The sequence below is a fragment of the Pempheris klunzingeri genome, chromosome 11 (genome assembly GCF_042242105.1).
Source record: "Pempheris klunzingeri isolate RE-2024b chromosome 11, fPemKlu1.hap1, whole genome shotgun sequence".
Classification (NCBI taxonomy): Eukaryota; Metazoa; Chordata; class Actinopteri; order Acropomatiformes; family Pempheridae; genus Pempheris; species Pempheris klunzingeri.
In genome coordinates, this window is record NC_092022.1 from 21,013,949 (window position 1) to 21,029,290 (window position 15,342).

The 15,342-nt window shown below is 41.5% G+C and overlaps 1 protein-coding gene across 1 annotated transcript in view; it reads right to left on the minus strand.

Moving 5' to 3' along the window:
- Positions 1-15,342, minus strand: part of magi3a (membrane associated guanylate kinase, WW and PDZ domain containing 3a) — a 108,976-nt gene that overhangs the window by 30,549 nt on the left and 63,085 nt on the right. Inside the window, exons 2-3 of the mRNA XM_070839038.1 lie at positions 12,668-12,784; positions 7,811-7,930 (exon numbers count right to left, since the gene is read on the minus strand). Coding sequence (XP_070695139.1) covers positions 7,811-7,930; positions 12,668-12,784 — 237 coding nt within the window. The remainder of the gene's footprint in view (positions 1-7,810; positions 7,931-12,667; positions 12,785-15,342) is intronic.

Here is a 15,342-nt window from a genome sequence, read left to right on the forward strand (position 1 = left end):
AACAGAATAGACGAAAACTTAAAAGACCAAGAGGCGATAAAATCGTTGGGGTGGTATGTTACAAATATTGATTCACTGGCTGTTCTCCGTCTCTGGGAAACCACAGTCCTCCACTGTTTGTGTGGGATTGCAGCGTGGTTAAGACTGAGCTGTGTCTGAATGGATGAACATTGTATTGTAACAGTTAAACAGCACATCGGGGAGTGGACAGATACTGTGACGAAGGAGTCTACTGGGAGGAAGACAGTGAAACAAGAATGGGAACAAAGGAGGATGGATGGGGAGGCAGCAGCGAGTGAAAGAAAAAACAGAGCACTTTCTTATTAACAGAAATTGTGTGACAAGGGAATTAAGGTTCCAAAAGCCTATCAAACTACTGTTTGCCATATTGAAAGTAAGACAAACAAGGTGGAAAACAGACTGATTTGCATGCAAACACACAGTCATACATCATAATTGATTAGGGTAATTACATTAATCTGTGTTTTAATTTATGAAGTATTAATATCAGTACCTTACTGAGAACCATTAAATCCTTTACTAGATTTCTAATTAATAGGATGCTTACCGCCGGAATGCAAATTGAGGGATTTAAATTAGAAGTGGTAATTTGCTCTGTGAACTCCTCAATTTCTGAAGCACACAAAGGTACGCGTAGCCTCTGTAAGTACCCATTAGCAAGGAGCTGGGAAACAGTGGCCACAATAGGGAAGTGCACTGAGATGGATCGCAAAGTAATTATACAGTACTAATGAGCCACTGTATGAAATGCAGTCATGGATGGGAAATCATAACTTCATCCAATGTGAATGTAAAATTATACACCCTGAAAAAAAAAAACAGAACTCAAAAGACTGGAGGCTGGGTGTTTTTAACGTTACCTAAAGAATTAAGTAAGATGTTTCTTTGAGGAGTCGAGTCTTTTGGCTACGTTCATTGAATGAGCAGTTTGTTTGAACCTCATTTGGCACCTAATTTAGTTTTACCTCAAGTTATTTAAACAAAATGCTGTTTAATTTGGCATTTATATCTTGTGACTGTGAGGCGCAGTGCTCCACTGGCATCTACAGTCAGTTTTATTACTTTATTTAGTGCAACGTGTAATCATATTGTAATATACGGTGGTAGTTGCTAATTATCCACAGATCCATTTAATAGAGTTGGATTGCTCAATCCTATTAATATTCTAACGAAACCAAAAAGTCTCCCCATCTTTCTTTTGATCTGACAACTGAGTATAGTATGTTTTATCATATCAAAGATTTCAAGTTGCTCTAGCAATAACAATTAGATTTAATTATTAAAAACAGCCGGAACATGGATAACAAAAACAGACTAGATCAAACACATGGGTATTTGTGATTCTAATAGATAAATCATTAATAAATAAGTGAAAGAGCAACTAAAGAATATCAGATTAAATAATACTTAACATGTAACAGGTGAAGAATAAAGACAGACTACAGAGACATTGCACCTTTTTTTTTTGCAGCACATTCTAGCAGAAACAGAAGCAATGAATCAGCCTACAAGGAAGAAAAGAAATGCACTTATTTCATTATATCATTATAATACAGAGAATGTCAGAAATTCTCAGTGTTGAAACTGATTGAAGCATCACGTGACACTGAGTTTCCACAAGTTAACAGGTTGAGGCACAAACTAGTTCTATAGAGCCTCACTACCACTTACATTGCTGCGGGTATCTGGATAGCAGGATGGGAGCAAAAGGGGTAGAAAAAGCCAAACTTGAGAGGGTGAGGTATTTTCTTCTCAACGACCCATTTATTAGGCTGGCAGAAAAGAGAAAGCAGCATGCCCAGTTGATCTTCTAAATTCACTGTATTTATAGTTGCCAATTGGCCGGCGAAACGGCTCGTCTAGTGACGTGGCGGCAGCCGCTATGCTTTCCCTCGCGACTGATGCCATCTTCACTTCATGAGCGCGAGAGAGAAAGAAAAAGGTTGATCGAACCCGTCTGTGATCCTGATATATAATTCTGCCTCATTAACAGTCTCATTATCAGGACAAAGGCCTTCCTTATTGGGGTGCCAGAGCAAATTCTAAAAACAGTCCTGATTTGAACAGGATGTCTGGTCACCCTTTGGAAACCCCAATGATGTCAGAGTGACCACCTCAAATTTTCCGCCTTAATTACGGCCTGGGATTAAGAAACTGTTCATTCTTAAAAAAAAAAAAGCCTGGGAGCCACCGTGCTAACAGCTCCCCATGACCGTGTGTGTTGACAGGACTAGACACCTGTTGATATGGGCGCTGAATAAATACGTCAAGTCAGTCTTCTATAATGAATGTAACCGAGAGCAAGAGATGGAGCAAGCTACAATTACCATGTCATGCCATGAGGTATGCCTCTGCCTCCAGACCCAAGATTAGTATCATCAACTCAGTATACAACCAAATGTGACATCTGGTCACAATCTCCCCTTCTGTTCCTGAGCTGAGGCGTTGAATACTGACCAGAATAGTGTTTTTGCAAAACATTATGATATCAGGATGTCACAGCGACCTTGACCTTTGACCATTAAAAATCTAATCAGTTCATCCTCGAGTCCAACTTGACATTTGTGCCAAATTTGAAGAAATTCCCTCGAGGCGTTCCTAGGTTATCAGATTCACAAGAATTGGACGAACCTGAAAACATAATCCCTCCCGCCACGGTTTTGCCAGCGTGGAGGCATAAAATTACAGTAAGAATGACTGTAATATATTGGAAAGAAATATTCTTCCTACAGGCTGCTCCCTAATGACGGATCAACTTTCTGACCTTGGGATTCTATAACATGCTGCACTGTAGGTCGCCCACTCATGAACATTTCAGCTACATGAACATTTCAAGCAATTATACAGTATAAAACATATACGTACACAAAACTGTAAAACTGAAGACTTACTCGGAGGATAAAAACTACAGATGTGATTCATAGACATCTCTATTTAGAGACTATGTTTCACCTACTAGAAGCCAAGTTTGTCTTGACCGCAGAAAAGGAAAGCGGATGAAAATATTACTACCGATCACGCTATCAGATTCAACATTTTTCGTCTTCGACAGTTTATGTAATTTCAATCCTGCTTCCTTTTTTGTCACGCGGTGGCAAAATGACAAGTACCGGTGGTGTTAAAGCTAACAGCAGCAGAAACAGTGTCCACAGAGGGCTGATCATTTCAGCACAGTGTTATTACATTAAAGCTCTTTTTACAGCCTTCTGAGAGTGGTGGGTGGACAGTGTAAAGCAAAGCCATTTTCATTTTAACAGCCTGGGCCAACACTTGCTTGGCACTGTCAGTGAATTACACAGACATTCACTCATAATACACAGGCATGGTTGTATTTGCTGCCAATAAGAAGTAGTTTCATGTCAAAGAGAACATTTCTTGTTAAGATTTTTGTTTCCCGCTAGAAGGCTGCTGTGCCCCGTGAGACCCCAAGCTGAAACTAGCACTAGTAAGGCCATGTGTGTTTATGTGCATGTGCGTGTCGATGTCACGTCATCTACTTTAGTCAGCAGCTGCCAGCGTATCTCATCTCCAACTTGTGAGGGTTTGCATTATAAGCTGTGATGGATATGCTGGGGAGCGAAGATTAATGCAGTCACGGCCATTTAGCTACGTGAAATGCTAGCAAATGGGTTTGCGGCAATGTTTTTAAACACAAATGGAAACTGGAGACACCCCCTTATGTTGTGGAGGTTTGGGAAAAACCTCTCAAGGGGTTTATAGTCAGGCTCAGCCTCCAACATCTCCTTCCCAAAACTCCCTCATTCTGCGTTTATCCCTCTGCCTCTTTGAACCTGCCAGCCACAGTCACAGACCCTCATTAATCATTGATGATGGACTTCCACTCTCTTGGGCAGTGCCCAGCCTGCCCGGGCCTCGTCGCTGACTGCCAGTGCCCCAGGCGGGTGAAACCCATCTTGTGCTCCAGCCTTGGCACAGGACTCGGGCCCTGCTTGGCATGGATGCCCACACTTTACAAGCCAACCTTGTCAACCCTGCATTCCTCCACTCACTATGCATGTGTGTGTGGTGCACAGCTTTCACGATCGACTGTTAGATGACCTGCATAAACTTCCTTTCTGGTTTATGTTCATCTCTTTGGTCTGTGTAGTGACGTCCAGTATGAATTACACACTCATTCCTATCTTTACTGTCATTCTTATTTGTCTCATTGAGCTGCTTTCATCCATCCTAATCCCTCTCTCTTTATTCCCCTATCTTTTGTCTTTTCTACTTTCTGTGTCAGTTTTTTTTTTTTTTGTTTTGTTCGCTTACGTTATTTGGATGTGTGCAATAACAACACTAATCCAACTCAACTATGTTATCAGCAGTGCAGTCCAAGAGCTGAGATGCTTCTTAATCTTTCAAGCCTCTGTTTTGTCAGTTCCTCGGAGTGGGCAGCTGTTGCTAGCACAGCACCTTTGCACCCTCCCTCCTCTGTGACTTCAGGCCCGTTTCCCCGTTTCTATCTAATCCACAGCTACACAACTTTACCTCGATACTTCACAAAGCCTATTATCCCAAAAAAGACCCTATTATAAAATGGTTGTAGACAATGTGGTCCCACAAAACAAGGGGACGGTAAACGGTCATTTCCTTCCCCAGTGAAGTCCATGATTGTCGAGGGTAATACGTTTTCTGTTGCACAAACAAAGAGGATTTCATAATTTTCATCCCATCAAATTGGCCCCTTCAGGTCCACAACTACACCCTGTGTCAGCTAGAATAAAAGCATCTCAACTCATGTTGTTTGTCCAAGACTTTTATTATCCATCCATGATGTGCGATTATGTGCTCTTATCTCATATTTCCACTGCATCCTTGCAGTAGCCCACTTTTGCCCTGAGCCATGATGCTACCTTAAATCTCCAACATGTAATCGAGGTTGCTCTTTCCCATGCCAGTCTTGCAGCAATGGACTGTGCAGGTATTCAGTCTAATGGAGTTCCATTACTATCAGGACCACAGCAATGGATGTGCAACCACCTTGCATTAGACGACTAAAAAAGCAAAGTCAGTGAGTGAGTTATAATGGCACATGGAAGATTAAATAAATGTTAAAAAGTTCTGCATTTTCAGCTCAGATGAGATCAGCTTTATATCAGATTTTGTACTGACCGTACCATCGCTAACTCAGGCAGAGACACCTGCTTTCCTTGTATTTCACTTGTCCATTTCAGCTCCTTGTCTCTGTCCTGAATGATTCATGCCACTGGCTTTACTGTACCATCCACAGTGAGGGGTGGAAAATTGGATATGCCCTAATTCACATACATGCACACACTCTCGCACACACGCAAATCGAATTCTTCAGAGTTTCGGCACAGCCAAGGTTACAAGCATTACTCAAACCCTGACACTTCCATCGTTCTGTAAAACAAAAACTGGCAAACTAATCTCTTTGTTTTCATTTCAGTTTAAACTTCCCATTTTCACTTCACCAACGGCTGAGTCAACTTTGCTGCTAAGACCTGCTTGGAATGCACAGAGAGAGAGAAACTGCCGGGAGTTGAAAATGTAATGGATTAATGCTAGGGAGTAATCTCATAAACACACATAATTTTCCTCTTTTATGCTTGGTTAAGTATTTTCATAATATTGGCCTTCTGAAATAACTTTCTATTATTGGCGAGCGATATGACAACCAATCTGTGAAATGCTCATTGTCTCAGACATTGGCTCCAGCAGAGCAGTGGGAGTGAGTGCCACTCTTGGTTACAGATTAACCATGGATACATCACGCCCCTGTTGTTCCCAGGTCTGGGGGATTAGTCACAGCTGTGAACATGGCTGCCCAGGTCGATGTTTCCATTCAATCAGCCACAGATACAGTAAGGCCTCGTTCAGGCAGAGGCACATAACGTGCACTGAAGAGGCCCGGCATGCCACGAGAGGGGGGGAGAGAGAGATGAATAATGACTGACTGCAATGAAAAAGTAGGTAGGAATGGAGTTTCCCTGAGCCATTGAGACTCAAAGTTCACTTCAGTTCAGATTGTGTCCCACAAAAGGAAAATTCTTTTTGGAGCAAAACAGCATGGAAACAGTAAAAACACGACATCAAAAGTGTGAATATTACACCCACGACACAAAATAAAATGAAGTCCATGTGATGAAAAAACTGGAACAAACAAAAATGGAGACAACACAAAGTGCTAGGCAGCACAAAGAGGTAGTTTATGGTATATTTAAATTAGGTGCGTTCATTAAATTCTATCGAAATCATGTTTTGTTGCACCTAAACTTAAACGTATTTTTGACCAAAGGGGATTATGTCAAATGCATTTAACTGATAACCAGGCAGCGTCTCCTAAGAGCCATATCCCAGTGCTGCTCCCTTGCTTGGACTCCATCAAAATACATGTTAACACAAGTTTAAAAACGTTTCTCCCAGGCAGTGCATTTCTGTGCGAATGGGCTGTAATTTCACAATCTACAGTATACAGGCTGTATCAGCCAGTGACAGATTTGTAGTCAATGACTAACTCACCATGGGGAAATCATTCATTATGGTGATAAATATCCCTCCCTCTCTTTCCCTGCATTCAAGTGTGGCTGCCTGTCTGTCTGTGTACTGTGAAAAGTTTATCGAACAGTTTATCTGTGGACACTCAGAGGTCAAGGAATTAATGATTACCACTGGATCTGTGCCTTCAACACTCGTGCGGTTGTGTTACACTAAGCCTGGTAGGGCATAGCAGACCCATTATTCATCCTGTGCACTGGCGTACAGGGTTGAAGGGCCAGTCTCCCACGAGTGGACGTGGGACACAGGGCGGACGACAGAGCTCTTACATAGCAAACAAATTTCCAATACAATGCGTAAAGAACGAGGATGAAGTTCTTTTCGGCAACAAATTCACCCGGGGATATATTATCTCCTATTTTCTCACACGTGCTGTGACAGGTTGATGATATGGGCGTTGTGTTGACTTCACCTGGTGACCTCACGGTGCGCAGCTCAGCAAATTCACAAGAGAACTAATAACCAGGGCATCATGTGGGGATTCATCCTCAGCTGCAGTCGTGTCCCCAGGCTGGACTGGAACCATGCACTCTAGTGACAACTTGATACTCTGTTTCTATGGTCACTGTTGTCTTGTCTTTGGACAGTGTTTTTTTCCTCTTTTCCTGATATCAACGGGTGTTTTCACACCTAACCTGCTCTCACCAACTGTGATCCCTTTAGTTCAGTTCATTAAGGTTGGTGTGAAAGCTGTCAACCAAATTTGGAAGGAGTCCAAACAACTGGCCTGAGACCACCTGAAAAGCTAGGTTTGCAAAGGCTAACTATTAACTATTGCTAAGTCTATCTGCGTTCTGTATAAGCAGCATGTAAGGGCAATGAAACTATCCTACAAACAAATCCCAACATGAACAAATGGGATTATACAAGTAGAAAAAGTGGTGGAATTTGTGCAATAAGGCTAAATAAAGCTATATATTTGAAATATTTTGATGAATATGGTACCTAATTTTTGGCACTGATACCAATACCAAATGTTTTTGACACCATAGTTAAGGAAACAGGTTTCTTTCAAAATGCCGTTTTAATGTTGTCTTATTACAGTCGGCCGTACAAAAACTTTTCTAAATAAAAGCTAATTAGCAAAGTATTGATTTGGATTACATTCTCATCAAAGAATGAGTAAACCAGCTATAAGTGCAATATGGGGAAAGGGAACCCAGGTACATATATATCCATTAATTCATGCCAAGTCATTCACCAGTAATGCTGGAGAGGAGTAGTACTAGTAGCAGTCGTATGTGCTGTGTTGTGACATGTGACTTACCATCATAGGTGCCACTCTCCAGCAGCAATCCACCTTCTTCCAAGTCACGGAATTCCCCCACACTGATGAAATTGTAGTCCACTCCAGGAACCTCCCCCTCTCTGGGCTGCCGAGTGGTACCTGCCAAGATTGACATGCTTTAAGAAAAGGGGAATCATCCACAACAAGTAGAATGTGCCATTCAATAATGGGAGGGTGGCGGGAAGCTGAGAGTAACACTGTATCCAACATGCCCACAGGGATCTGAGTCGAGTCCAAATCCAGCACTCAGGGGTGAATCTGTGTCTACATCATGAATAGTCAACAGAGCTGGGACCAGCTCATTATTAAAATATGAAACAGAGAAAAAAAAATGATCTACACAGCAGCACAGCTGTCAGAATACAGAGGAAGTGTAACGGATGTTAATGATAATGAGCAGGATTTTAATTGCACACTTTTACTTTGACTTCTGTGTACAACAGAACAGTTATTCCTTAAGGATGCAATTAAATACTATATTACTGCAATAAATGAGGAGAATTAGAGAAGATGGCTTCAGTTAGGTGTGCATCGACTACAGGAATGAATGAAATCTAACTACACAGTTGACCTTCTGTACTTTTGTTTAATAATTGCACTACTTACTACGTACATCTGCTGTGTACTCTCCAAGCATTTTTCTCCTCAAAATACTACTTGGTTTCCGTGGCAACAAAATGATTAAACATAAAGGCATAGTGGTGACTGGTCAGCACAATGCTACTTAAGTAAAATCTTTATGCCAGACCCTTTCTGGGGCGTCCTTATTTGCAGTAAACTTAAGAATTAATTTGTGGCCTCATACAATTAAAACAAATCTATGTGTGCTCCAGTGTCTTCACTGTCCTTCCCAATAAAATTAACGATTACAGCTTTGCCGCCAGGGTCTGACAATGGAAAGATTACATTCCTAAACCATTGCGAAGGTCACGTGAGTAAGAAATCAGTGACATGTTTTACTTGTCTCCTTCATGCCGGTGGTGACGGTCAAGGTCAGTTGCTTTATGTCTGAGACGATCTTGAAGTATAACCCTGAAAGTCTGTCCCCCTTTCCCCTTCCTCTTTAGAAATATCACTTCTGTCTTTCACCTAAAACATACTCTCACTCCAACAGTGAAGCTCAACACTGTATTCCCGTTCCCGTAAAGTTAGCCATTAAATCATAATTTAGCATAATTGCCGCATCTGGTTAAGGAAAGTGTCATGTTTTGCCTTGCTGATTCCCTCATCTGTGAGACGTTGAAAACATATTGTTATGAAAATGATTTCACGCTTCCTAACATGCCGACTCTGCTTACTGTCGTCTTAGATGTAATCAGGGCTTTTAGAGTACCTCAGCTGAACTGCTCTGCTGTCTGCCTGTGCTGCAGGCACAAGGGATTTTAACTCAGAGTTTAATAGGAACCCATCCCCATTCTTCATTTTCTTTCTGTGTCAACATCCATCCTGACTGCAGTACGAGCCATCACATCTGAAACAGCTTAGTCTGTTGCAAAGACAATCTTTTATTATGTCAAACAGAGCAATCAGAGGAGGCCAGCAAAGCCACAAAAGGAGGAAATATGAGCTTGTTTTTGGAAGACAGGCTAGGGAAATGTGGTTATTTCGCTTTTTATTGTTTATTCCGCTACCTTACCTTAAGATTCTCAAATCATTTTTACCACCCTTCCAGTTCCAATTCTTGTAATGCCATCATGTGCCTTTGTAATTCTAAATTTACCATCAAGTGTTGATGTGGCATGACTTCAAGAGGCGATGGGATTTTAAAAGACAAGAGGATTACAGCTTCACAAAAGAGAGAGGGGGAAACAAAGGCTGTAGATTCTATCTTAGCTGACGCGTTCTGGATGGGTGACTTCACAAAGTAAAGCATCTCTTCAGTCTCCACACCTGGACAGCTGTGAGGGAAGAGTATGATTACACCCCGGCAGTGGAAAGACAGCGGAGAGAGGCTGCTAAGACTGTTGAAACCAGAAATCTAACTGTTATCTGAGAAGGAGCGCTGGGACAAGGCGCTTTGAAGGAAAGACAAGAGGAAATTTGCTGCCATTTCTCACTAGAAAAGAGCACACTGTCTTAACTTCCGTCTCGTATCTTCCTCACAAGCCTCTCTTTGAAGTGATGAGACAACCGCATGAAACAGTACAGGACAAAACTCCCAAACTAAAACAAAAACGTACTAGTAGTTCTACAGGGCTTACTATGGCTTAACAACAAAGTCTAGCTCTCCAGTGTTTGTGTAGACTCTATTTTGTGTGTTTCTCCCCCTAGCAGGTTGAACACCAATTCAGTGGGACACCAAAATTGACAAGCATTTACCTTGCGAATGCAGCTGGACAACAGAAAAGAAAAAAGAAAAAAAAAACAGTTGTAAAATTTTAGTAACAGAAACCAGATCAGACAATGCCAACTAAATATCTAGCACAACAGCAGACAAAGCCAGAACGGTATGAAACAGAGATGATTTGAGAGGCGCTGGATTATTTACATGACATTACCATATGTTTAACATAATATCAATATTTAATGTTTTTAAAGATCATGATTATCGTCATATATCTCGACACTCCAATTTGACACTACAACATTCAGTGCAGATACGATGTTTTGGATGATTTCTGAAGTTCCTCACTAGCTTTCTTTGTGTTGCAACAGTAACTTGGTGTTTATATGGTGAAAACTTGAAGATGCACTGGTGCTCAGTCTTATCAGTGCGATGCTGCATGTTATTAAGTTATTAACATTATTTGTATTGGTCACAATTATTTTCTTTGTCTACAAGCTAATATATAATGATGTCTTTTCACCCAATTGTGAAACACACTTTTTTTTTTTTTATCAGTAATTTAATTTGAACAATGAGCTTGTTACTCACTAATAAGTCCATGTAATAGAAAACTGGACTGATGTTGTTTATATTTATGGATTTAGTGAACCTCACTCAGATAAAATGAATACAGATGAACACTCAAGAATGATACTGATCCAACGTGGAGAGATTATATCGCAATCTACATACGTTTGGTATGAAGCTCTGCTACAAAATGATAAAGGTTATGTAATTAAATGAAATGGAGCACGAGGTTTGAGGCCATGTGAAAAAAGAATTTCAAAGGAAATCGGGCTCACATGGCTAGCACTTTCTGTGTTTGACCTTGTAACACTTCCATTCATTTCTAAGGCTTACTGGCCTGCATTTATATTTTATACCGTAGGTCACCATGGATATCTTTATATGAAATACATAAAGAAAAACTTTGATATTGTAGGCAATATTTGTGATTTACTTTCAACAGTTCTTATTCCTCTGTAGCACAACAAAGACATCGATGCAAGGCTGTATTCTGTCTTTTGTCTGCGTTGCGCTGATTGAAAACCTGGGGCTTTTTTTTTTTTTTTACATTTTTATCTCTTTCTTTCGTCTAACAATGAGACTCGTGGAGCTGATTGCGGTGCCCTGCCGGATATTAATGCCCAGGGACTAATAGAAAAAAAGGTAGTTGCCAGTGGAGTTGGGGGTGGGGTGGGGGGGCGTTGGGATTCAGCCAAGCTCCGAGGATTTCGTGGTGCCCTGGATCCCTGTCCTGTCACCTTTTGTGGGAGGCGGGTGTGACACTTAACGAAGCCTCACTGTGTGCAGTGGAAGTAGGAAGTCATGCTTCTCTCACTCTGAGATGCCATTCGCGCTGCTGTAATGAGCACAGGCATCACGCTGTAGCAGCTATTTAGCCTCCTCGCACGCTCACTGCGGCTCAGTGCCCTGTGATAAGCCACTGGCACGGGCTGGCATGAGAGGAGTGGACAACGGTCATATGCTGAGCTACTGAAGCCAGACTGCAATGTCTCCCATGGGATATGCATGGCACAAGTTTTTATATCTTCAGTGCTGCCTTTCTGAAGTAGACCCAAATGGTCAGAATTGGGTAAAACTAGATTATGACGTGTACTGTCAGTGCTTAAACAACTGTAAAAAGCTTTAAGATGAGGAGGAAATTGAGCAGAACAATTGAGATGTGAGAGACAGTTACTGCTTCTTAGCTATAGGGAGCACTGAGGCCTCATGTAGCATTTTATACTGGATAATGTTTTCTACATTTCCACAGCAAATCTGTGCGCAGAAAGAACATGCTGATTATGTGATCATCACCAATTAATTCTCATTGCTTTATTGTTCTTCAAAATATGTCTTTAAAATAAATTCGAAATATCAGAAATGAGAGCTTTTCGAAATGTCTGGGGCAGTAATAAAAATAATTAAAAACTTTCTATCCTGGTTATTTATTCTGCTTTTATAAAAGGACTACTGGAGTGGACTCAGAGACAAAAAAAACTTGAGTACAGAAAGTAAAATGAGAATGAACACAAAGTGCTCTTTCAAGCCTTTAATTTTAAGGTAACCAAGGTCTGACCATAATTTGCAACAGAAAATAAACGTTTCTTTTCATTCAATACTTTATATATTCAGTTTCAACTTGTTTTGTTGAATTAAAGATTAAAAAAATGAGAGAAAGAGCATCGTTCCCCTTGAATTCCAGTCAGGTTTGTTATGTACTAGCCTTGAGGTCTCAAAGCATATTGCACTCATAGTAGGTAGTGTTAGCCTTCCTTATCAAAGTCTACTCAGTTTAGAGCTACATTATGCCTAGCTTTTACTACTTTTACTACATGTATACAGAAATAGGAAATGCAGGCAGGAAAATAAGCGGTATGGTCCAGGTAGTTCTACAGATGAGAACAGACTGGGTTCCATCTGGAGGGGTCAGAGGACAACAAGCAGAGTCCAGACAGGGAGAAGGAGAGGAGACTGAGGTGCCCTAGGCTGTGGAAGCTACTCACAGGGAATGGTGCGCAGGTACAGGTTGTCCCTGATCACCTGCTGGAGCTTATGGTCCAGGGAGCCCTTCTGAAACTGCAGGCTGAGGTAGTGACGCAAATCAGTATTCAGCACCTTACCTACAGGAACGGAAAGAGAAATCTGGGTCAGTCCAACAATTAAATCACATAGGAGGGCATCTATGTGTCACTTGCAAAAACACACAGTCTGGTGATCCGATTTTCAGACGATTAAAAAGACAATCTGGAATTTAAATTCGTAACGAGCTACGACACGTGCTACAAGGCCCACATCCAAAAAGGGTCCTCGTCCAGACCGGCAATTAACTTGTACCTGAGAGGGCTGGGCGCCAAGCGGAAAAAGCTGGCATATTGAAGCCGTCATATGTGAAGAAGCTTTAATTGGGCCCTTTCATTAAAATCCAGATGCACGCGATACAAAAAGCAGTTACATTTGGACTGCTGCTTCACGGGAACAACAGCATTTCAAGCAAAGTTTGCACAGTCATCTTCAAGAGGAAGGAAATTTATCATTCTCCTCTGAGCGACAGATTGTCAGAGAGATAAAGAGAGAAGGAAGAAACAGAGAGAGAATTCCCTTGTGTCTGTCATCGTAGTGCTCTTCCCCTGTGTGGACTCCAGCTGCGGGGTAGAAGCGTGTATCTCAGGGGGGGACACGCAGGATGTGCTTTGAATATGGCTCCGCTTACACTGTGGGCATCGATAAGCAGCACTCTCTCCACAAAGCTGCCTTGCAGGGGGGCCCACACATGACTGAGGTAAGTGAGCACTGGGGTCCACCATCCACACAAAACACCATGTTGCAGTTGTTCTGACAGTTATCACACCTGCAGCAAATACATGTGATGTGCCTTATCAAAATCTAGTTTCGTCTAGTTTATACCTGCCGTTTTTCCCTTTGTGTGGTCTCTAACACGGCTCTAAAAGGCCACACTGCGGTAATGCTTGCTGTCAATGTCGGCCAGATTCTCCAGACTCCAGACTGTTGACAAATCAAAATCAAGCAGACGCCAGCCTGTGAGTAATGTCATCCAGGTTTCCTCATGAGATCTGCATTAAGCTACTGTGAGGAACATCACTCAGTATGAGAAAACACCTCTCCCAGCAAGACACCTACGGAGATTGTAATTACGTGTTTCTTTCCCATTGTGCGACTGCTGCTGCTGCTGCTGTTGGCTAACCTGCTGCTCAATTTTTTATCATAGTGTACCAGGGTGCCAGACATGCTTTATTTTCACGACCTCACTGATCGTTTGCGCTGCCATTGTAAACTTTGTTTGATTTCAATATGAAATTTGAATTTGAATTTAATCACCAATACACACACGCACATACACACACAAATGGCAGAAAGAAACTAAATGAAATAAATAAATAAATAATCTTGCTGCATAATAACAAAGATAATATTCCCACAGTGAAAGTAAGTCTAAGACATAAAATTTTGTGCAAATGCTGGCTTGTTACTTATATATGTACCGTATATATACACTTGGTTGCCAATTCATTAGGTACATCTAGCTGAAATTAATGCAGTCTAATACAACAGCCCTGCAATAAATCTGCCCTTCATGAAGGTTATAATGTTCAGTTAGTGTTGAAACTGTTTGAGAGAGGCGTAGATTGAACTGATGCAGTTTGTGGTGCAGTTTGAACTGCATTGCATTTTACCGAGACATGTTTCTGTTATTTACCCTATCCTCATCATTTTAAATGGCGTGGACAAAATAACAGATACACCTGCCTGTGTAACACAGTGCGGTTCAATAGCACCACAAACTACATCCTCTAAAATGACCATGCAGTTGAACTTGCACCTCTCTAAAACAGTTATAACCTTCATGAAGTGAGGATTTATTGCAAGGCAGTTCTTGATTAGGTTTGTTGTTCACATTATTTTTCGTTGATTTCTTTCCTTTATGATGTCTTTCGCTGTTGTGGTTGTGCTTTGGCAGCACATGTCACACGTCATGCCAGTAAAGCCCACAGACTTGAAGTGAATTGAACTGAGAAGGGTCCTGTGAATCCCAAACTCAATAAGAGTTCCACTCTGAAACTTTAAAATTTTTCACGATACCCATTTCCAGAAGGACATATTGAAGGATGGACTGGGCTGCAGGGGAATAAAAATCGCCTGCCGAACTCAAAAATATTGTAAATTAAATGAAGTGCTTTCATTCATCTCCTGAGGGGATAAAACAACTACCGCTGGGACTGCAGATCAGCAGCATTATGTTGGCTGGTTGAGCCTGTCGATTCTCCCCCCTTAACACTTCCAAAAAAGGGGTGTTGAAAATATTTTACGATGAAAAGCATTTTGAGTTTCTTGCTTTCTGGGTGTTCAACACAACTCAATACTTTTGGTCTGCAGGCACACACATGAACTAATAATTCAAGTGATTTTGCAATTCCGTGGCTTTTGAGGGTGCCTGCTGCTTTACTTAAGTTGAAACAGTTCAGTGACTGCAGCATGCCAGAGGTACAAGTGAGGGCCGGGGCCAAGAGAAGCATGGCTCTCCATTATGTAACTCTATAGACTTTTTACTGGCACAATGAATGTGAGGAATTTAGGTCAAGGAAACAAAAGCTGGGTCTGGCTACGCATTGCAACTGGAAAGCCACAAGCCTGCGGTCCATCTTCCCAGAAGCTATGAGAC